The 22,360-nt window shown below is 35.1% G+C and overlaps 2 protein-coding genes across 7 annotated transcripts in view; both read left to right on the plus strand.

The window, feature by feature from the left end:
* The window catches only part of LOC136035992 (cardioacceleratory peptide receptor-like), a 473,226-nt gene that overhangs the window by 391,244 nt on the left and 59,622 nt on the right, over positions 1–22,360 (plus strand). The gene's annotated exons all lie outside the window — the stretch shown is intronic.
* Positions 1–22,360, plus strand: part of LOC136035990 (calcium/manganese antiporter SLC30A10-like) — a 92,996-nt gene that overhangs the window by 54,525 nt on the left and 16,111 nt on the right. For all 6 annotated transcript variants that reach the window (XM_065717899.1, XM_065717896.1, XM_065717894.1 and 3 more), the window contains 3 exons: positions 301–753; positions 11,702–11,936; positions 21,771–22,019. In XM_065717899.1, the coding sequence (XP_065573971.1) occupies positions 562–753; positions 11,702–11,936; positions 21,771–22,019 (676 nt within the window). In that variant the 5' untranslated portion in view covers positions 301–561. The remainder of the gene's footprint in view (positions 1–300; positions 754–11,701; positions 11,937–21,770; positions 22,020–22,360) is intronic.

Raw genomic sequence — 22,360 nt, forward strand, 5'->3', positions numbered from 1 at the left:
GCTGGTTTTTCGCTATTTTGTTTTTTTGTGCTATTTTGTGCTGGTTTTGCATTTTTTTTTGTGCTGGTTTTGTGCTATTTTGTTTTTTTGTGCTATTTTGTGCTGGTTTAGCATTTTTTTTTGTGCTGGTTTTGTGCTATTTTGTTTTTTTGTGCTATTTTGTGCTGGTTTTGCATTTTTTTTTTCTTCATGTTTATGCTCAACAGTGTAACATTTCTTGTTTCTAAAAACATTTTTGTCGGGGATAAAAAGCATTTATTTATTTTAATATTTATCTACTAAGACTATTTTTGATTCTAGGCTCATACCTCTATGTCTATGGTGGAAACAAGGAACCAAGTGCGTAACCCATTAAATGTGTAATTAAACAAAGTTTATGGAGAAAGAGGCTTATCGCTTGTTTCAGCCACAATACTATATTTTCATCTCCAGGGAACATAAACAGTGCAAAAGAAGTACTTAGTATTTACACAAGATAAGACAAGTCCTCTTTGCTGCTGTGATAAAGTTAATTTACGAGTTTACAAAGGAATTATTTTGACTATTGCTTTCAAATTCAACATGGATGCAATTAAAAGTTTAGTACGAAGCGTGAAAATGAAACGACTCTCTGCCACTTTTTTACTAACGATAGTGGCGTTCTTGGTGTCGCTCGTTACGGCACAGATAACCCATTCACTTACGCTACTAGTTGTTGCATATCATATGCTTTATAATCTTGTCGCTGTTGTTGGATGTTTGGCAACAATTAAGGTATGTGTTCTTATTGTTTATTTTTGTTTAATATTTCATACAGTCACTTATTTTTTAACTCGTTTTTTAATTAATTTGAAATTATATTTAAGATTAAGAAGTTCTAGTGACATTAATATGAAATCGTCTCAATTTGATACTCAGTTTTTATATATTTACCAATATTAATCAACCAATTCATCAATATTATCAATCAATAGTAAGCAATTAATCAAAATTAATCAATATATTAATCAATATTAATGAACAAGGTCGTATCCAGGATTTTTGTTCAGGCGCGGTTTTAGAAAAATAAAATTAATTACGTGGAGATATGTTGAAGGTTTTTACATGTATTATATGTATTTTGCTACTTTTTACCAGTCGGAAAATTTTTTTTGATGGTGGGGGTTCAAACAAGGTAACCCCTCCCCCACCTTCCCTGGATGCAGCCATCATTATTGGTTATAATATTAATGGCCTTAATTACTCGTTCTCGGTTCAGGACACCAGATGGGTTTCAGCTCTCCTTACTGGTCGGGCATTTGAGGCAGTAGCATCAAAGGGGGTAGGGTAGCTATGTGTCACAGTATTGATGATTCTAAGCCATGATGACCAATCAGTGATGGAAGTCGCCAATGTGGTGTGACTGACATTGTTCTGTTAGGATTTCATCTTGACTTCTTGGGTTTTCTTCCAAACTGGTAGACGTTTGCGAAGCAGATCTGAGATAGGAAAAATGTCGTAAGACACATGTACTTCTCTCCGCATCGTATTATTATTGTATTGCTTATTACTCGGTCATTGAGCCTCAGTCTGACCATGTGTCAAACAGTTCGTGGTAACGAACTGTAAGTAAGAACCGACACGGCTCAATGGTATCCGAAATGCTAAAAAAAGACACTTTAATACCAATAGATACATCAAAAGAATCAGATTCTTATGCCGATTTAAATATGCAAGATTCAACAAGTTTAGTCTTACTCGTAGAGACTTACGAGTCTGAGAAAATTTGCCTTATTTTCAAAAAAAAGGGGTAAATACCCCCTAGAGATCGTGGAATCTTAATGAAATCACTCCGTCAGATTCAGCGTATAAGAGAATCCTACTGTATAGGTTCCACACTCCAACCTGCCTTTGTATTTTTTTTGCCAGAATAAAGATCACGTATGCATGTTTATTCGTTTTTTCCCAGGGGTGGTCGAATTGACCCAGTGGTCCTATAATGTTGCGAGAAGGCTCATTCGAAAGGATATCAAAGTTCTAATGCCCTTTTTAAGTAACCAAAAACTTGCAGGGCATCTAGGCCCCCTATAACGCTCTTTCTTCCTCAAAGTCACCGGACAAAAATTTTGAGATAACCATTTTGTTCAGCATAGTCGAAAAGTCTAATAAATATATCTTTGCGGAGGGCTTAGACTCTCGAAGTCCCCGGGGAAGAGGTACAAGTTATGAACTTAGCCCATTGTTTGCGCATAGTATTAGTTATTGGGGTGTATGCAGACGCATTCAAGGGGTTTTCCCCCCGATAATCTATTTAACGCACGAAGAAACCCCTCTCTCCCATACTAGAATGATTAAGCTATTGATTGCGTGTTTCCTAGCCATCATCACCGAGCCGTGTAACTATCAAGGAAAAATATTGAATTTTTCCGACATTAGATGAACCTACCTATTTCAGCGTTATTAGTGCTCTAACATGACCTAGACAGGCTAAGTTAGATAGCATATGAATCATAGCATCGGTGTTAGATATTTCATTACGTAAATGATTAAGTATCAAAGTTTTATCCTGGATCAATAAATTTAGGTGACGAAAGGCTTTTGTTCATACAAATTTTGTTAATAAAAACAGATTTGCAAGAATTACTAAATGCCAGAAAAAGCAGTTAAAGCATAAAAAACGAAAAAAAAACGTGAAAAAAGCTTATAAGGGATAAAATATAAGCAAAAAGAACCATGAATTCAAGAAAGGTGAAACCTAGCAAGCAATTTCAGAAGGGGAGGGTTATTATTAGAAATAAATTTGAGCCCTACTAAGAGCTATTTCTAAGTGGTTTTAATGAAAATACTACCCTTCTATTGCTATGTTAGACGCCCCTGCGAGAAAAAAGTTATACATTTTTGCATTTGGTTATTTCTGACAAGTTTCAATGAAAATGCCAAGTTTCTTTGAGTCTAGAATCTGTATATTCACGCCACCGTGACAATACATGGCTAGCCCACCCTAGAAAGCAATTGCAAAGGGGGGTGGGAGTAAATTTAAGCCCTATAAGAGCTATTTTTGAGAGCTTTTAATGAAAATATTGCGTTTCTTTGAACCAAGACTATGCATATTCGTATCATCGTGGCAATATGTGTCCCACCCGCCTGTTCCAGGAAGGGAATTTTTGTATTTACAAATTTTATAATTAAAAGAAATTTGCAAGGTATCATTAAAACATAGGAAAAATAAGTAAAACTCAATAACAGAAAAAAAACAAAACCTGAAAAAACCTGACATACGATGGAATATAAGCAAAAAGAGCCATGAATTAAAGAAATGTGGGGGTCCTAGCAACCAATTCTAGAGGGGGGTTGATATTAGAGGTAAATATAAGCCTATTAAGAGCTATTTCTGCGAGCTTTTTACTGAAAATGCCATGTCTCATTGATTTAAGGCTATGCATATTCACACCACCGTCACAATTTGCGACTAGCCCACCCTAGCAAGCGATTTCAGAGGGGGGAGGTTTGTTATTAGAGATAAATTTAAGCAATATTAAGAGGTATATCTGAGAGGCCCTAATGAAACTCTCTCATTTCTTTTACTGAGTGTTAGATTTCAGTCTCCCCACTGTTGAAAATATTCTTTTAACACCCTTCAGCTTAACTTTAAGCTTTAGAAAATGTTAGTCCAAGCAATTAACGCCACCATGTCAATATGTTACAACCCCATGGTACCCCTATGATGCGTATTATTATTCATAAGACATTTGTGCCAGAAATTTTCACGATATTATGGTTTAAATCCAATGATTCATATTCTTTCGCAAGCCATCCTTCCTTGATACATCGTGTCAATTCACACCCCCGTGTCACTCCGTGACTTGCCCCCTGGTACCCCGTCATCATTCCTAAGACATTTTTCTGATATTGTCTCGTTAAAAATCATGTATTAAATCCATTGATTCATGTGTTTCGCAAGCCACCCCTCCGTGATACACCTTCTCAACTCACACCATGATGGCTCACTATCACTGGCCCTCTTTCATCTTCCAGCACCCTTTTATCTTTTCTAAGACATATATTCTCCTGATAAAATTATGGTTAAAGTCTATTGATTCATGTTTTTGCAAGTCAACACTCTATAATACAACATCCAAACTCATGCCACCCTGTCACAATATTACTGACCATCCGGTCCCCCCCCCCCCAATCATCACTCGTAAGATATATTCTAGGTATTTCGCTGTTAAAAATCTTACATTAAATCTAACGGCTCATGCTTTCGCAAGTCACCCTTAACGTGATATACAGGTCATGACACTGTTTGACACTATTCACAACACTGTGCCACACCATGACTGGCTTTGTGGGGCCCTCTACCACCCTTCATCATTCCTAAGACATTTTCCAGATATTTTCTTGTTAAAAATCACGCATTAAATCCCATAGTTCATGTTTTAGCAGTCTACCTCCCTAAGCATGATACCGCCAAGACTAGTTACGTCACTGTGAGTAGTATCCCCAAGACGGTTTTAAACGCATCCCTGTCCCTGATATTTAACGCATCCCTATCCCTGTTTTCCATGAGAGCACTGTCCCTTCATTCTATGACAGCCAGCAGGTGTTAATTACTTGATTGGGAATATTTTCTAAACAATAAAGGTACATGTTACTAAATAGGGAATGTTTTCTAAGAGATGCAGGTTTTAATTTTTTTTAAACATTAAGGGGTCCCACCAAATCAAAATTATCTTGATTGTTACGTCTTATTATTTTCATGTTACGTAATTGGACTTGTCAGAGGACCAGGAAAAAAGCTGTTACGTAATAGGGCTTGTTTACTTTCGGTTGTTATGTAACTTGGAACGTTAAAGTCCCCTAGTCAAGTGGGAGACTTCTATTGAGACATTTTCTTCGGGATATTTTTCAAAACATTTCAAAACATTTCAAGATATTTTTAAAAAAATTTTCTTCAAGACATTTTCAAAATATTTCAAGACATTATAAGACTTTTTTAAGATCTTTTTCTTCGAGACATTTTCAAGAGATTTCAAGACGTTTTTAGGACGTTTTACTTCAAGATGTTTGTCTTCATGTTTCCTTTACTTCTTACCTAATATTTTCTCTTATTCTTAAAAAACCTACGAGGGCAAGCTGGGAAAAACCTTTAGGACCCCAAAAAAAGGACCCGAAAAAGACTTTAGTAATGGGAAACCTTCAAAACGCCGGACCCCTAGCGAGCTATTCCACCAGCATCCTAACATTCAATTTGACCGGGGCCCTAGCAATCAATTCCAATGAAGTCCCTAGCATCTAATTTCACTGGGGATCCCTAACCTAACCACTGGGGACCATAGCATCCAAATCCACTGGGGGACCCTAGCATCCAATTCCATCGGGGCCTTAACATCCAATTTCATCTGGCCCCTAACCTAACTGCAGACGCCCTAGCAGCCATTTCAACCAGGGCCCTAGCATAGAATTTCATCGTATCCCTAGAAAACGATTCCAACGGTGGCCTTTAGCAACCAATTCCGAGGGGGACCCTAGCATCTAATTCCATCAGGACCCCCTAGCCTAACCATTGGAGACCATAGCATCCAATTTTACTGGGGGACTAGCAAACAATTCTATCGGGGCCCAACCATCCAATTTCTTTGGGTCTCTAACCTGACCAGCAGGGCCCCAGCAACTATTTCAACCGGGGCCCTAGCATCAAATTCTGTAGGAGCCCCTAGAAATCAATTCCAACGGATGCCCTAGCAGGCAATTACATCGGGGGCCCCCAGAAACCAATTCTAACGAGGGCCCTAGAATCCAATGCCATTGGGGGCCTTCTAGGAACAAGTTCCACCAACAAGACGTTTTTTAATATGTTTCAAGATTTCTTTGGATGTCACGTAATAGTGGAATACTTACTTATATTAAGGATCAATCTCGTGTCATATGCTAAACCTCAGGGGAATCCCCGCTTTTAACTGAGCACATGGGTTGTTTTTTAATACTTTAAGAGATTTGTTTTTCTTTTAATGCGTTTTTTCTCTGGGAACCTTTGTATTCTAATAATGTTTGTCTGTATTAGGATTCGAAAGGGGCTTCCCCTCAATGGAATTGTTCCTTGGACATCTGGATCAACAAGCCATTCAATTATTATTATTCATGAAATATTTTCTAGCAGAAACGTTTCGAAAAAATTCTGGTAAAACAGAACGTGAAAAAGTTAAAAGTTAAACCTATAATCTAAGAATGACCATTGTTTCTTATTTGAACAGCGGAAACCATTTCATTGCTAGACTATGATGCTCCATGGCACTCCCAAGCCTGTGACACGCAACGCCTAGTAAACGCCACCATCTATTCAGTATTATGACATATATGACATTTGTAGGGCATTTTCCTACAAAAATATTCGTTTATTCTAGAATCGCTCATTTAGCTTAATGAAAAAATACCCATTAGTATTTTTTTCTGATGACTCCTAGCAATTGTAATCAGTTTGGAACAATGTACCAGACCTCAATAACACCCTTCTGGTGCACATAATCACAACAAAGGGTTTTTTGACCTGTTTTCCAGAAAAATAAATTTATAAAGTAAAGAATGACCATTGTTTTTATTTGAACAGCGGAAACTTACCATTTTATTACTAGATTGCGACTTTCCGTTGCAGTTCCAAGCCTTTGACACAGAATGGACGACACACAGAACCTCCTAACAAGCATTGTCACACATATGACATATTTTGGGCATTTTACTGCAAAGATATTCGTTTACACTAGAATTGATCATATAAACTCTATGAAAAAATTTCCCTTAGCTTTTTTCTGATTATTCCTAGCAATTAAGGCCAGCGTGGCACAATGTGCCATCCCCCTGACACTCTTCTCGTGCACATTATCGCACCTAAGGGTTTTTCAACCTTTTTACCTTCAAAAATAAATTTATTAGGTACAAAATGACCATTGTTTTTATTTGAACTTGCTGCGTGCTGATTTTCGTTCGTGAAACTTGTTTCATGTTGATTTTTCTCTTCGTGAAACTTGTACTTAGATTTTTCTCCTCGTGAAACTGATATTGTTCATGTAACTTGTTGCGTTCTGATTTTTGTTCGTGGAATTTGTTGCGTGCTGATTCCTCTTCGTGAAACTTGTTGCATGTTGATTTTTCTCTTCGTGAAGCTTGTACACTGATTTTTCTCCTCGTTGAACTGATTTTGTTCATGGAATTGGTTGCGTGTTGATTTTTTATTCATTGGAGTTGTTGTGTGCAGATTTTTGTTCGTGAAAGTTGTTGAATGCTGGTTTTTCTCTTCGTGTAACTTGTACATTGATTTTTCTCCTCGTGAAACTGTTTTTTTTTTTACGGAACTTCTTGCGTGCTAATTTTTGTTCGTGAAACTTGCTCGTACTGATTATTGATCTTGAAACTTGTTGCGTGTTGATTTTTTTCTTTGTGAAACTCCTCGTGAAACTGATTTTGTCCAGGGAAATTATTGCGTGATGATTATTTGTTCGTAGAACTAGCTGCGCGCTGATTTTTTGTTCATGAAATTTGTTGCATGTTAATTTTTTTTATTTTTCTCTTGACTTTTACATTGATTTTTCTCATCGTGAAACTGATTTTGTTCATGGAAATTGTTGCATGCTGATTTTTGTTCGTGGAACGTTTTTCGTTCCGATTTTTGTTCGTGAAGCTTATTGCATGTTGATTTTTCTCTTCTTGAAACTTATGTATTGATTTTTATCCTCGTGAAATGGATTTTGTTCATGGAACTTGTTACATGCTAATTTTGTTCTTCAATTTTATTTAATCTTGATATTTTTCATCGTGAAACTAATCGTATATTGATTTGTTCTGTCGTGAAACTTTTTTATCATAATAATTTGTGTTGTGAATTTGTTGCATTTTGGTTTTTTCTTTGTGAAACATGATACATACTGATTTTTGTTCGTCAAACTTGTTGTATGTAGATTATTTCTTCTAGAAGCTTCATTATATATAGATTTTTGTTTTCGAGAAACTAGTTATATTTTTGTTTCTTTTTCATGAATTTTATTGCGAGTTGGTTTTATCCTCTTGAAACTCCTACGCCTTTTTATTAAATGCTACAAGATTAGGTTGACCTAACAAAGCCTAACCAACCCATTTTAAGCTAGGTTCATTTGGGTTCAGGAAGCGTGTAAGCACATTTTCTAAATCCAAATGAACCTAGGTTTAGTCCTTTTGCCTCGAAAATAAATTTATAAACAAAAAAGTCATTTGTGTGATAATACTGGCTAGAGGGTGTCGTTTGTCAGTCATTGGTTGTTACATGCTTGGAATTGCCATGGAACTTAGCAATATAGCAATAAAATGGTGAGCTTCCGCTGTTCAAATAAAATGGTCATTGTTAGTTCATAAATTCGTTTTTGATGGAAAAGGGTTGAAAAAGCCCTAGGTGTTATAAAATGCGCCAGAGGGGTATCATCAGGGGCTGGTACATGTGCCACGCTGATCTCAATTGCTAGGAGTCATCAGAAGAAACTCTATTGGGCATTTTGTTTCATTAAGTTCTAACGTTCGATACTAGTGTAAACAAATTTTTTTGCTTTAAAATCCCCAAAAATTGTCATATGTGTGATAATGCTGGCTAGAGGGTACCGTGGGTCTGCCATTTAAATACCCTCTCAGAAGAATGCCTATTCAATTGTGCCACGCTGACCGTAATTGCCAAAAGTCATCAGAAGAAACGCAGGTGGGAATATCTTCATGAAGTTGTAACTATCCATTCCAGAGTAAACGAATATTTTTGCACGAAAATGCCTGAAAAATATCACTTGCGTTATAATACTTGCTAGAGGGGGTCGTTTGTCTGCCAATGATTGTCACAGGCTAGGAATTACCACGGAACCTCGCGATCTAGCAATGAAATCGCTAGTTTCTGTTGTTCAGATTTCATTTTGGAATGGCATGGTTTCATTTTTGAAGCGGTATTGCTATTGTTAGATTTAGATTGCTATTGATATTGTTAGATGTCGTGAAGTTTACAGCTATAAATGGTATCTCAAATACAATATCTTTCACTATAATAAAAAACGAGGGTGTGCAATATTATGGTCATGAAATAAAAAAAAGTACAAAAGCAAGTTCGAGAAATATGCAGGTTTTTGGTATCCAAGCCGTTTATGTTAAGGGACACACCCCAACGGATAAACTCTTAATAGCGATATATGATGAACAAATTCCCTTATTCAACTTCACTTGTGACAAAAATTTGGAAGACTTCAGTTGTTAGAAATACCTACATTCAATTCATGACCCCAAAGATAAAGTTGGATATTCCGCTAAATGGGTGCCTGAGAAGATACCTGATACAAAAAATGCATCAGACACTTTAAGGCGTAAACTTTTGCTCTTTCTATCAAAGAAGACTGGAAAACGGTAAAGGCAGAAAACGTTGACTATAGGATGAAAATTACCCATGGGCCCTTTAAGGGCAAAAAATGCTTTACAAACACGCCAAAATTTTCTATATAGAAAAGATCTAGAGACGAGATTCTGTTTGTGGCAGATTTGCTATTTCTAGGAAAAGAATTCGTCTAGATTTCTAGGGTCTGGTCATGATTTGTATGTATTTATCATGATTTGTAGATATTACCCTTGATTTCTTCGTATTGGTCTTGATTTATCTGTTCTGATTTCTACGTGTAAATCTTTTGATTCTTGCGAGTTTGTCTGAATTTCTAAGCATTGGTTATGATTTCTGTGTGGGTTGCTCTAGATTTCTGCATATTGACCTCTTGATTTCTTCGGATTGGTCTTTGTTTTTAGAAATTGACCTTTATTTCTTTAGCATGTTCTTTATTTTTACGAATTCGTTGGGATTTCTGGGTTCTTTTGCCTGTGTGTATTGGTCTTGATTTTTAGAGGTTGACCGTGATTTCTAGAGTTTGGTCTTGGTTTTTACGGTTTGGTCTGGATTTCTATGCACTGGTTATGACTTCTAAGGATTGTCCTGGATTTCTACATGTTAATTTCTTAATTTTTGCGGGTTCGTCTGGATTTCTAAGCATTGGTTATAAATCCTCCACCCTCTTGAATTGCTTGCTAAGGTGGTCTAGCCACATATTGTCACAGTGGCGTGAATATTCCTAGTCTAGGCTCAAAGTAATGTCTTTTTTTCTCGCAGAGGCATATAATAGAGAAATATAAACGTATTATTTTCATTAACACCACTTAGAAATAGCTCTTAATATTGCTTAAATTTACCTTTAATATCAACCCTCCCCCTCTGGATTTGCTTTCTAGGGTTTTCACCTTTCTTTAATTCATAGTTCTTTTTGCTTATATTTTATCTCTTACATGCTTTAATGCTATATGCTATTGAGCATTTGCTATGTCACTTAGTCTGTCTACGTCATATTATAGAACTAATAACGCTGTAATAGGCAGGGTCATATAATATTGCAGAAATCAATATATTTGCTGGATAGTTACGCGGCTCGGTGATGATGCCTAGGTAACACGCAATCAATAGCTTAATCATTCTAGTATGTGAGAGAGGGATTTCTTCATGGTATGTAATAGGTTTTCATGTAGAACGCATTAACCGAATCATAACATTAGAAATACCATGATAGTCTAGCCGTCCAAGGCACAATTCAGCTGAGGGGAATCCATTTCGAATGCTAATGTGAACAGAAATCTTTGGAATATAAAGATTTCCTGAGAAAATCATTGCTATAGAAATGATTTTCTTTAGCAATGTACTTCGTCGTGACGTAACACCCACATGTGTGCTGTTATGACATCATTCCCAATAAATCTATCAAGTCAAATAAGACTACCTCACCCCAATAAATCTAGCAAGGCATGCAAGATCGTCCCACATCCCACGTGCCTACCGTTATTACATAAAACCCATGTTTGTGCCCTCCTCAGTCACAATTGGGACTTCCCCGCCTGACTAATGGTCTCTAATAAGTCCTATTATGTAACACCCCAAAAGCTATTACATAATAACCAAAGTCAACCCTCTCTATTGTGTAATAGACACCTGCATTTTGAAGAAAAAATCTCCCTTTAATTTAATAGACATCTGAAAACACTCCCTATTACGTAGGGGTAGTATACACGTGTGCTGTAGTACTGCGTCGGGCCTAGGTGCGTGTAATAACGTCTTGAGGGCCTAGTAGCCTGATTTGTACACCCCTTATGGCTGCACTTAAACCTGAAGATAGGACTCTTTGAACTCTCTCAGTGTGTTCAAATTCATTTTATTTTGTCAGCTATAGTTGATAATGCTTTTTGTAGTGCAAATGAGAAGAATAATTCAAGGTTCAAAATTCAAGGTTTTATTATTAGTGCCATATTTACAGAACATATTCAATTCCCGACAGAGAAGACTCGACAGAGTTGGGAACAATATATATATATATATATATATATATATATATATATATATATATATATATATATATATATATATATATATATATATATATATATATATATGTATGTATATAAATATATATATATATATATATATATATATATATATATATATATATATATATATATATATATATATATATATATATATATATATAAACCAAAATCTTTAATTCTGCATTTCTAACTACCCTAAAAAACAATAAAATAATAAGTAAATCACCTTTCCAGACTCCTGAACCGACTAATAAAAATTTCCAATTTTAAAGTTTCAAAACTGTGCTACACATCGTGGTTAGTATTTTCTCAATTCTGAATATTCTTTTTGCAGCTCAGCGAACGACCTCCGTCGTTGCGCAATACTTTTGGCTGGACTCGCGTTGAAATATTGGCAACCCTGGTAAGCTTAGTTTTGCTCTGCTCACTATGTTTTTCACTGTGCGTAGAAGCCGTGCAGACGATTGTGCATTCTGGACACCATGATGAAATGCATCATCCAATACCAGTTGGTACTGTTGCGATATTTGCAATTATGATTAACATGATTTGTACCGTGCTAATTGGAGGTAATTTCTCTTACTATGGGCCGTGTTTGAAATTTTCAGAACCCAATTTGACCAAATCCTTTATGTAGCGAAGATAATAAAAAACAACAACAAAAATGACAAAAAAATGTTTTACTGCCCATTTGGTGGAGATGCAGCAAACAAGAATCCCGGAAAATGTTCTATAATGAAAAGAACAATAACAAAAAAAAACATTTTTACTAATGATTTTATTCCATCGATCATTCAGGGGAAACGCAACAAACACGAAAGCAATCCTGGAAAATATTCAATAACAAGAATAAAAAAACAAAAAACAATATTTTTTTTTTAGTAATGGTTTAGTAATGGGAAATGCAGCAAACACATAAACAATCCTGGAAAATATTCAATAACTAGAAAACAGTAACATAAACAATAAAAAAAAATAATGATTTATTGAACCGATCATTTGGTGAAGATGCACTAAACAAGAAACCAATCCTGGGAAATATTCAATAACAACAAAAAACAATTATAAAGTTGTTGTTTTTCTATAATGATTCTATTGCACCGAACATTTCGGGGAGATGCAGCAAACGAAAAACCAATCCTGGAAAACATTCAAAAACGAAAAAAAAAATAATGAAAAAAACAATCATTTTTAGTAATTTGGGCAAACAAGAAACCAATCCTGGAAAATGCTCAATAAAAAAAGAAAAAGAACTAACAAAAAATAATAACTGAAATTCTTTTAGTAATTATTCTATTGCACCGATCATTTGGGGGAGATGCAACAAACAAGAAACCAATCCTGGAAAATATTCAGTAACAAAACAATAATAAGACAAAAAAATAAATTAGTAATGATTCTTTTGCACCGATCATTTGTTGGAAATGCACAAAACAAGAAACCAATCCTGGAAAATATTAAGATTTTTTTTTGGTATTTGCCCTTGAACTTGGGTGTGTAATGATGGTAGATGGTAATAAGATTACCTAAGCTATGGATGTCACGTTTTGATTTTGTTTAAACGATAATTTCAACAGGACCTGTGCCTGCGATCATCATGTTCAAATTCAAATCTTTTGCCATAAAATAAAACAAGACTAAAATCACAGAAAAACACTAATAATGACCCGAACCGGGAATTATTGTTGTGAAATGGCCAGAATTTTGGTAGAGTCGTCGATGGCCGCTATCATAGTAGATCTTAAGTAGGTTGGGCCTTTTGTGGGTTGGGGGGTGGAGTTTTTAGCGAGTTTCCACTCTTTTGGTAATGGATTCCCGAATTTCACTAATGCGGAACTCACCAGTGTCTTTATTGATGGCTAGTTTGTCCTTAGCGATTTCCAGAGCTTCTCTGATTTTCTGCCTTAAGAATAATGAAATAATAGCAATAAGTTAGGTCAGGTCAAACTTAATGGAGTGAGAAGGGTTTTCAAAAATATGATGGGCCAGTGCAGAAAAACTTATCACCCTTCTTAAGCTTTGTGTTTTCAGGGCAGGCATCAATGGAATTAGCATGTTCTTTTAATCGGTAGTATAGAGATCTCATGTTACGACCTATACAGGTATCACTGCAACTCCAAGGAATCTCATAGACCCCAGTGGATCTGATGTAATCTTATTATTGCCTTTTTTCAAGAAGGAGGAGATTGTCATTCCAGAAGGAAAAATCACCTTAATGCCAAGTTTAGCGAGTTTGGAGCTTAAAATGTCAATAATGCCCTTAATATAAGGTAATGACAAAAAGGGTTTATTTTCTTCACTCTCAGGAGCAGTGCTCTTGGTCTTTGTACTCATCATTCTCCTAGAAATAATCTTATCAATGGGTTGAGGGGGGTATCCATTATTTATCAGAACATCATTTACATGACCTAGTTCAGCCTTCAGCTCAAAATCAGAGGAACAAAGTACAAACGCTCTATCAGCCACCGAATAGACTACATGATTTTTTACTATGGGATGGCTATAGGTGTCATACCTGAGATATCCATCACTATGAGTTGGTTTTTTGTATACACTCCAGTCGAACCTAGTTTCCCGATTGGTAATAAGAACATCAAAGAAGGGTAAATTATGGTTAGTTTCAAGTTCAATGGTGAACTTAATATCTGGGTCCTGCTGGTTAAAAATATTGAGAAAGGATCTTATTTTGTCTTCTGTCCCGTTCCAAATTATTAAGTAATCATCTAAATATCTCATGTGGAAAGTAAAACAGTTCAAAATAGGGATGAAACCTTTTTATTGACAGTGAATAGATATAAGATTTAACTGGATATTTCGAACACATATACAGTATTCATCATCAGCAGTAAGACTTTCAGTTTTCCTGAGTAAATCAGAGTTTTACTGCTGATGATGAACACTTTATATGTAATCGAAATATCCAGTTAAATTGTATATCTGTTCACTGTCAATAAAAAGGTTTCATCTCTATTTTGAACTTTTTTACTTTCCTTATGGAAAGGCAGTGTGGTCTTCGAAGGTATCTATATCTCATGTGGAGTTTGAGATAGTTAAAGTCTGAGCAATTAAGCATTGCTCAGACATAAAGTCGGGAGAATAGTGATGTCTGTTGCGTCTAAGCTAGTCAGTTCCTTCCAGGAATCATCATTTTCTAGAGCTGATTGGACAGCTGATATAAGTTGGGGCAAGGGTATGCTGGTAAACAAGGGTATGCATAGTGATAGAAATCATACCTGAGATATTTATTGCTATACCTGAAAGTGAATTAAGCATTGCTCAGACATAAAGTCGGGAGAATAGTGATGTCTGTTGCGTCTAAGCTAGTCAGTTCCTTCCAGGAATCATCATTTTCTAGAGCTGATTGGACAGCTGGTATTAGTCAGGGCAAGGGTATGCTGGTATACAAGGGTATGCATAGTGATAGATATCATACCTGAGATATCTATCGCTATACCTGAAAGTGAATTAAGCATTGCTCAGACATAAAGTCGGGAGAATAGTGATGTCTGTTGCGTCTAAGCTAGTCTGTTCCTTCCAAGAATCATCATTTTTAGAGCTTATTGGACAGCTGGTATTAGTCGGGGCAAGGGTATGCTGGTAAACAAGAGTATACATAGTGATAGATATCACACCTGAGATATCTATCGCTATACCTGAAAGTAAATTAAGCATTGCTCAGACATAAAGGCGGGAGAATAGTTATGTCTGTTGCGTCTAAGCTAGTCACTTCCTTCCAAGAATCATCATTTTCTAGAGCTGATTGGACAGCTGGTATTAATCGGGGCAAGGGTATGCTGGTAAACAAGGGTATGCATAGTGATAGATATCATACCTGAGATATCTGTTCCTATACCTGAAAGTGAATTAAGCATTGCTCAAACATGAATTCGGGAGAATAGTGATGTCTGTGGTGTCTGAGCTAGTCAGTTCCTTCCAGGAATCATCATTTTCTAAAGCTGGTTGTACAGCTGATATTAGTCGGGGAAGGGTATGCTGGTAAACAAAGATACAACACTGCTCATTGTGGTATTCTCCAAGATAATGATGCTTTTTAGCCTTTCAACTACTTCTTTGGTATTTCTTATTGTGTGTTTGCTGCTGAGAGTTATGGATATTAAAATACAATTCAAATACCTTTGCAACTTTTGTGGAGCTGAACCTACTGTTGAAACAATAGGTCTAAGGTCTCTAAACAATAAATCTCTGGTTTGTGATTTTTGGGTGTACCGTAAAATCTAAGAATAACTGGGCTGACAGTAAGGAGTTACCTTATATCTCAGATATCTCATATCTCAGATATGACTCATATAACCACTTCGTAGTATAAAATCATGTAGTCTATTCGGTGGTTGATAGAGCCTTTGTAGTCTGTTCCTTTGATTTGGAGCTGAAGGCTGAACTTCATCATATAATAAATGTTCCAATAGGTAATGGATACCCCCAACAAGTCGTTGATAGGGTTTTTTCCAGGAGAATGATGAGCACAAAAACCAATAGCACTGCCCCTAAGAGTGAAGAAAATAAACCCTTTTTGTCATTACCTCATATCAAGGGCATTACTGGTATTTTAAGCTCCAAACTCGCTAAGCTTCGCTTTAAGGGTTTTTTCTTCTGGAATGACAGTCTCCTCCTTCTAGAACAGAAGCAAGAATGCAAGAATGAGATCTTTGCAAATGCGGTGATACCTATATAGGTCGTACAATGAGATCTATGTCGTACAATGATTAAAAAGACAAAGCTTGAGGAGAAAGATAGTTTTTCTGGTCTGGCCCATAAAATTTTTGAAAACCATTCTCATTCCATTAAGTTTGATCAGGCCCAACTTATTGCTATTGTTCCACGATTCTTAAAGCATAATATCAGAAAAGCTCTGGAAATTGATAAAAACAAACCAGTCATCAATAAAGACAATGCTGAGTTCCGCATCAGAAAAATTTTGGAGCCCATTACCTATTGACAAGAAACTCGCAAAAACTACACTCCCCCTATAGGCCCAACCTTCTCAACCTTCTATAGGCCCAACCTTCTTGAGATCTACTAGGATAGTGGTCATCAACGCCTCTACCGAAATTCTGGCCATGTCACAATAATAATTCCAAGTTCAGCTGATTATTAGTGTTTTTCAGCGATTCTAGTTTTCTTTTATTTAGTGATTTTATTTTCTGGCAAGGGATTTTAATTTGAGCCTGATGATGAAAGGCACAGGTTCCATCGAATTATCGTTTAGACAAAATCTAGACCTGACATCCATAGTTTCGGTAAGCTTGTTACCATCTACCGTTATTATGTATAAGAGCCAGTTTGGCCTCAGAATATATTAGCTGGTGTATGGAAATTTTTCTCAATTTAGAACTTGTTCAGAATGGCTTGTGATAAAGACAATTTAATGTTAATTTAACGGTAATAATTAATAATGTTAATTTAATTTAATGGTAATTTCTTTTGCTTGCACTTTTTAAGCTAACCAAGTGCTATCATACTAGAACCTTATAAAGTTCAAGCACAGGACTTGGTCAGAATGGTTTCTGTAGACTTACTTTATTGTTGCTAGGTTTCTTCTATTCCTGTTCAGTGTAAAATTATATACAATAAGTAACTTAAACCAAGGTTCTTGAACTCGTTTTTCTGTTCAAAAATCTTTGCTGACAAAATTAAGTCGATTGTTTTGGTTGTATTTTACAGGTAACTTGGAATTAAGCAAAAGTTTTTGACCTAAGTTCTAGTTTCCTCTTGCGTCGTTTGAACAAAATATAAGAAAAGATTGAATGCTACTTCTTCTCAAACAGGAATGAAAATCTTTCTTTTTATTGAAAAATCTACAACTGTTATCTCAGTGACGAAGGGAAGCAGGGAAGGCAAGGGGCAACTGGCCTCCCTGTATTTTGAAAATAGATTATTTTTTTGTGTTTTTATTGAAAAAGTCCCTACAGTCTGGATTTTGAGTATGCGCCTTCTTTAAAAAAGGGTAAAATCCTTCCTCCCTCCTTATATGTTTGTGAATTAGCACCCCTACAGAATCTACTGTAAGAACAGTGTATTGAAATAATTTAGTCATTCCAATAAAAATTGGAATCTTCACATTTTAGAACAAAAGACCAAGTATGTTCAAAGAATTTCGAATTTGACTGAGAATCTATTTTTACAGCTTATTAAATTTATGTTTGTGTTTAATTTTTAAACATTTCGTAACCTTATTGAGCCTTATAGAAAGAAATTTCGGTACTTGTGTATTATATGGTACAAACTCAAGAATTACGATCTGCAGATCATACCTTTCAATATTTGAAGAAACTTAGGTTAGTCTCAGTTGAAATCTACAGTAGGTATATTTTAAATAAATATTTGATTTAATATTTTCATCATATTTTGGTATATTTCATTAAGATTAGCCTAACTTCACTTCTTGATTGTGTACCATATAATAAACAAATATCAAGATTTCTTAAAAAGCAGATTTAAGATTTTGGTTATCCTAATTCAAAAAATGACTAAACTACATGTGTATGAGCGTTGTTGCTGGCAACACGCAAAAGGCCTTATCAGGTCTTGTTGCTACCGAATTCTTCCAATAAAAGCTAAAAATGATACTGTTTTTATTATCTACCTTCAATAAAAAATTATTTTTAATTTACTTAGTTAATTTATTACCAGCACATAAGCTTGAATCTCTAATCTGTTTTAAATGTGATTTTGCTAGCTGAAGGAAGGGATTTTGTAGCTTTGATCCAAAAAGGGAACAAACCTAAAAATGTGAATGTATTCATTGCCGTCTAGTGATGCTCACTTGCCGAATCGAAATTTCACTTGCCGATACTCACTTGCCAAATCGTATTTCTTAAAACCTACACAAATGATCATCATAATTTCTAAGACTGAACAGAACTGGAATTAGCTGTTTTGCTGTTTTATTGCTTGTGACAAAAAAAAAATTAAAATAAACTATCCGCAAGAGTTCATAAACATAGAGAGAGTTTGACAAACCTTACAATTTTTGGAGAATTAAAATGTATTATCAAATTTTTTGATTTAACGGCCCTGTAAAACACTATTGAGAGCATTATAAATGGGTTTTTGGTAGTTTCTGCACACTGCTTTTGTGTTTTCAGTGAAGGGCTAGTATTTCAGAATTTCAAAGACACAGGAAAGTATCAAGAGTTGTTTATTTGGAACAGTTTTTTTCAAAATAGGTTGCATGAATTATGAAGCAGAAATGTTTTTTTCATTTTAAGCTTCAACTTTGCTCTTTACTTTCGTTTGAAAGACTTTCATAAGAATAAATTGATTTCATATAGAAGAATCATTCAGGTTTTCTTTTCTTTTCGCTGGTTCAAATTTGACGATCATCAATGTGTAATCAATGTAATCAAAGTATAAATAGAATGTGCTTCAAAATTATGAGATTGGCAATGGTGGAAATATATCAGAAAAATAAACCAATGGTATTAGAGCACACTTTTTAACACGGAAGCATAATTGTAAAGAACATTGTGACTAAAAAACTTTTCTTTCTTTCTATTGGCTTAAAATTTCATACAAGAGAACCAATCAAGTTCTACGAGCAGTATACGTGGGGTCTATTTGCCTTGATGCCCTAAAAGTTTAATGGGGAGTATGTAGTCCTTCAGTCCCAAAATCAAGGTTATGGGGAAAACCCACTGTTGTTTTTGTCAACAATGTAAGACCTTGGGGAAAACCCTAGTTACATAACTAGTTCGTAAAGAATGTAAGATCTTACGAATAATTAAGCAAACTAAAAAAAAAAAAAAAAAAAGGTTTCAATTTCAACAAAGCAGTGATCAAATAATTAAAATTTAATTAAAAAAAGAAAAATTCCGAATATTTCGGCCACACGTCCGTTAGCCTTTCTCAACGGAAAAAATGAAACCAGCGAAAAAAAGAAACTTGTTTTTTAAAACATAACACACACACAAACAACATCTAAACACGCGAAAAAAAATAAGAACAACTCATCTTATAAACAATCTTCCTCCCAACATTCAGTGTATAAAAATGTAAAATCTTGGTAAAAAGCCCTTATTGTTGGACTATTGGAGCCAATGAGCTGTTAACCTTCGGTACGGGGTCACCTCTGAAGTACTATCTAACATGGGGGTAAAACCCAATTACTTAACTTGGGAAATCTATTGAGTAAATGTTTCTAATTGGATACTGTTTTTCTTGATTTAGAACTGGGACTATTAGGGAGACACATAACCTTGAAAGTGCCCATATATCGTGAGAAATCAATATTAAAAGAATAATTCATTGAACGGAAGTTGACTAGTGGTAAATAGTGAATCACATAACTTATGTCTCAGAAAAGGATTTTCGGTTATGATGATGCTGCGGAGGAGGTTAGTATTTTTTTTGTATAATGCATAATGAGTAACAATGTAAGAAAGAGATAACAAAATATCCTTACATCCCATCAATTGAGAGTTGGATGGGCAAGTGAATTATATACTTGATTTTGACACTTTTTTACTTAACAATGTCAAATATAGGGCTTGTCCTTGCGGAGTGGATTGGTGTGCTAGCATTTGAATCCTTTGTCTGAGAGGACGAGGGTTCGAATCCTAGTGTACCCAATTATTTGGTTGGAACGGAGGTCAGTGGTGTGACTCTGTAAGCTCAGCAAGAATTGACTCAGCTCTAAATGGGTACTCGGAGAAATCTGGGAAAGGTAAACAGGAAGAATTTGCGAAAGCACAGGATGGTTGGCCCCCAACTCCCCATTGCACTTCCTGGCTGAAGAGCCAAGAAACGGAGATTAGCACCGCCGGTAGGGACTGTAAAGTCCAATGCCGTATTCTTTACGGCGTATGTCAAATATGGTAATTTAGAATAATGTCATTTAAAAGCTTCCATGACCTAAATAACTTATTTGCAAGAGTTTTTTAAATGTTTTGGATGTAATAAATAAAAAATAAAGTTTGTCCACGAAAAGTAAAAAAAAACTAATTTAAAGCTTGAAACAAGCAAAATTAGCTCCTGCGAGATGTCAAATGAAAAGAGATAAATAAAAATCAGCTATTTGTTTGTAGAAGTCATCCTAATGTTGTGACTATTAAATAAATGGAAAAAGCTTGTCCACGAAAAGTTAAGAACAAGTTAAAAGCTTGAAACAAGCAGAAATTGTCAAATGAAAGAAACATAATTAATATGAATAAACAAAAGATGCTGCTGCCCCCCATAACCCCCCAAAAATGTTTTTACACTGTACTGAAAAATAAATGGGTAAGATAATTGAAAATTTGGACTTCTAGAGGGTGGGGACACCATACCATGCAGTCAATTCAGCCAAATTTTTATAACTAAATAAGTACATAAGGAGTTTTTGTAAAACCCCCCAAAAAGTACTAGTCGAACTTCAATTTCCAATTTTATTATTAAGTACATTTCACATCTGAATTAAATATAAATAAATTCATTTAAATTAATTTTATTCAATTAACACTTCGTTTTTTAATATCTGATTGTTTTTGGTTACATAGCAATTTCTGCTTCTGAGCTAAAAGCGCAGGAGGAATATACGGAAACAACAAAAATATTGTACAATAAATCTACACGAATGCACAAATTCGCGGAAGGGGATGAGGTCCTCATATTACTCCCAGACGGCAATAATAAATTGGAAGTAACCTGGAAAGACCAGTTGAAGTGAAAAAGAAAATAAATGATGTAAATTATATGATATAATTAGATAGAGCAAGAAAAATGAAGTTTCTGAGCTCTGAAGTTTTAAGCGATTTGCATTCATATATTTTGGCCACGATTATGACTCACTAGTAAAGTAGCCCTGTCGCAAAAACGAAATTAATAAATTGCTTGACTAGGTATAATGATCAATCCGTCTCCACTGTCTTTTTTCATGGTTATAACTATCAACATCACGGTATTATTACTTTTCATGTAGATAGTTGTTGCAAAGGTGAATTCACTGGACTTAATAAGGAATTACAAGCACAGAGCAAGAAGTTCAGAAGATCTGACTGTTTGGGTTGAAATGCCACTGGCAAGTTTGGTAAGCAGGAAAACTAGGCCGAATTTTCTATGACCGTTGGTTTTATACTTGAGTTAACATCGTTTTACAGTTTTCATTCTTTACATTGGCTTAAAATTCATACAAGAATGTGACAACTGACTCTACCATTGTCGATTTCAATGTTTGCCATAGGTAATCCATTATTGGCACTAAATTTAATATTTAAATGTGTCCATGCATATTAATTTGATATACGTCATATTCTTACATTGGTTTACATGTCATATATTGAACCAGTAAAAAGAAAGCAGAACCTGGTAGATTCTTTTGTATGAAATTTTAAGCGAATAGAAAGAATGAAAACTATGTTGGACAAAATTATTTGCAATGTTTGGTGACACTAATTTTTCCCTACTAGGCTATAGCTACCACCAAGGCTGTTTTCTTGATCAAACACCGTCTGGTGTAAGTCATCCAAAGGAAACACTTACAGAAAAAAGTGTGCGTCAAGGGAAGAGAAGAGTCTGTGAAGTAAAGGAAAAGGAAATAACTGTTGAGGAATACCAAATTGTTGCTGCTGATGATAAGGAAGCCGCGACAGTTGCTGATGAGATGGACGAAAAACCAAGTGTGCCATCTGCGAGAGAAATGTTCCGTGATAACGTGGGTGTGTAGAAAAATGATTATATAAATGAATATATTAAAACATAAACGATTATAAATATATATACATATATATATATATATATATATATATATATATATATATATATATATATATATATATATATATATATATATATATATATATATATATATATATATATATATATATATATATATATATATATAAGGAAAAGGAGCAGGCATTTACAAATTATAAAAGACACAATTACTTTAATCAAACAGTTCTTAGCATCAGACTCTAAAGGAACGACGTGTGGAAGAAGGGGAAGGGTGACTTTAGCGTAAGAAGGAAGGAGGCACTGCGGAGGGGGCAGCCCCACT

This window comes from Artemia franciscana, chromosome 15, assembly GCF_032884065.1.
Source record: "Artemia franciscana chromosome 15, ASM3288406v1, whole genome shotgun sequence".
Lineage (NCBI taxonomy): Eukaryota > Metazoa > Arthropoda > Branchiopoda > Anostraca > Artemiidae > Artemia > Artemia franciscana.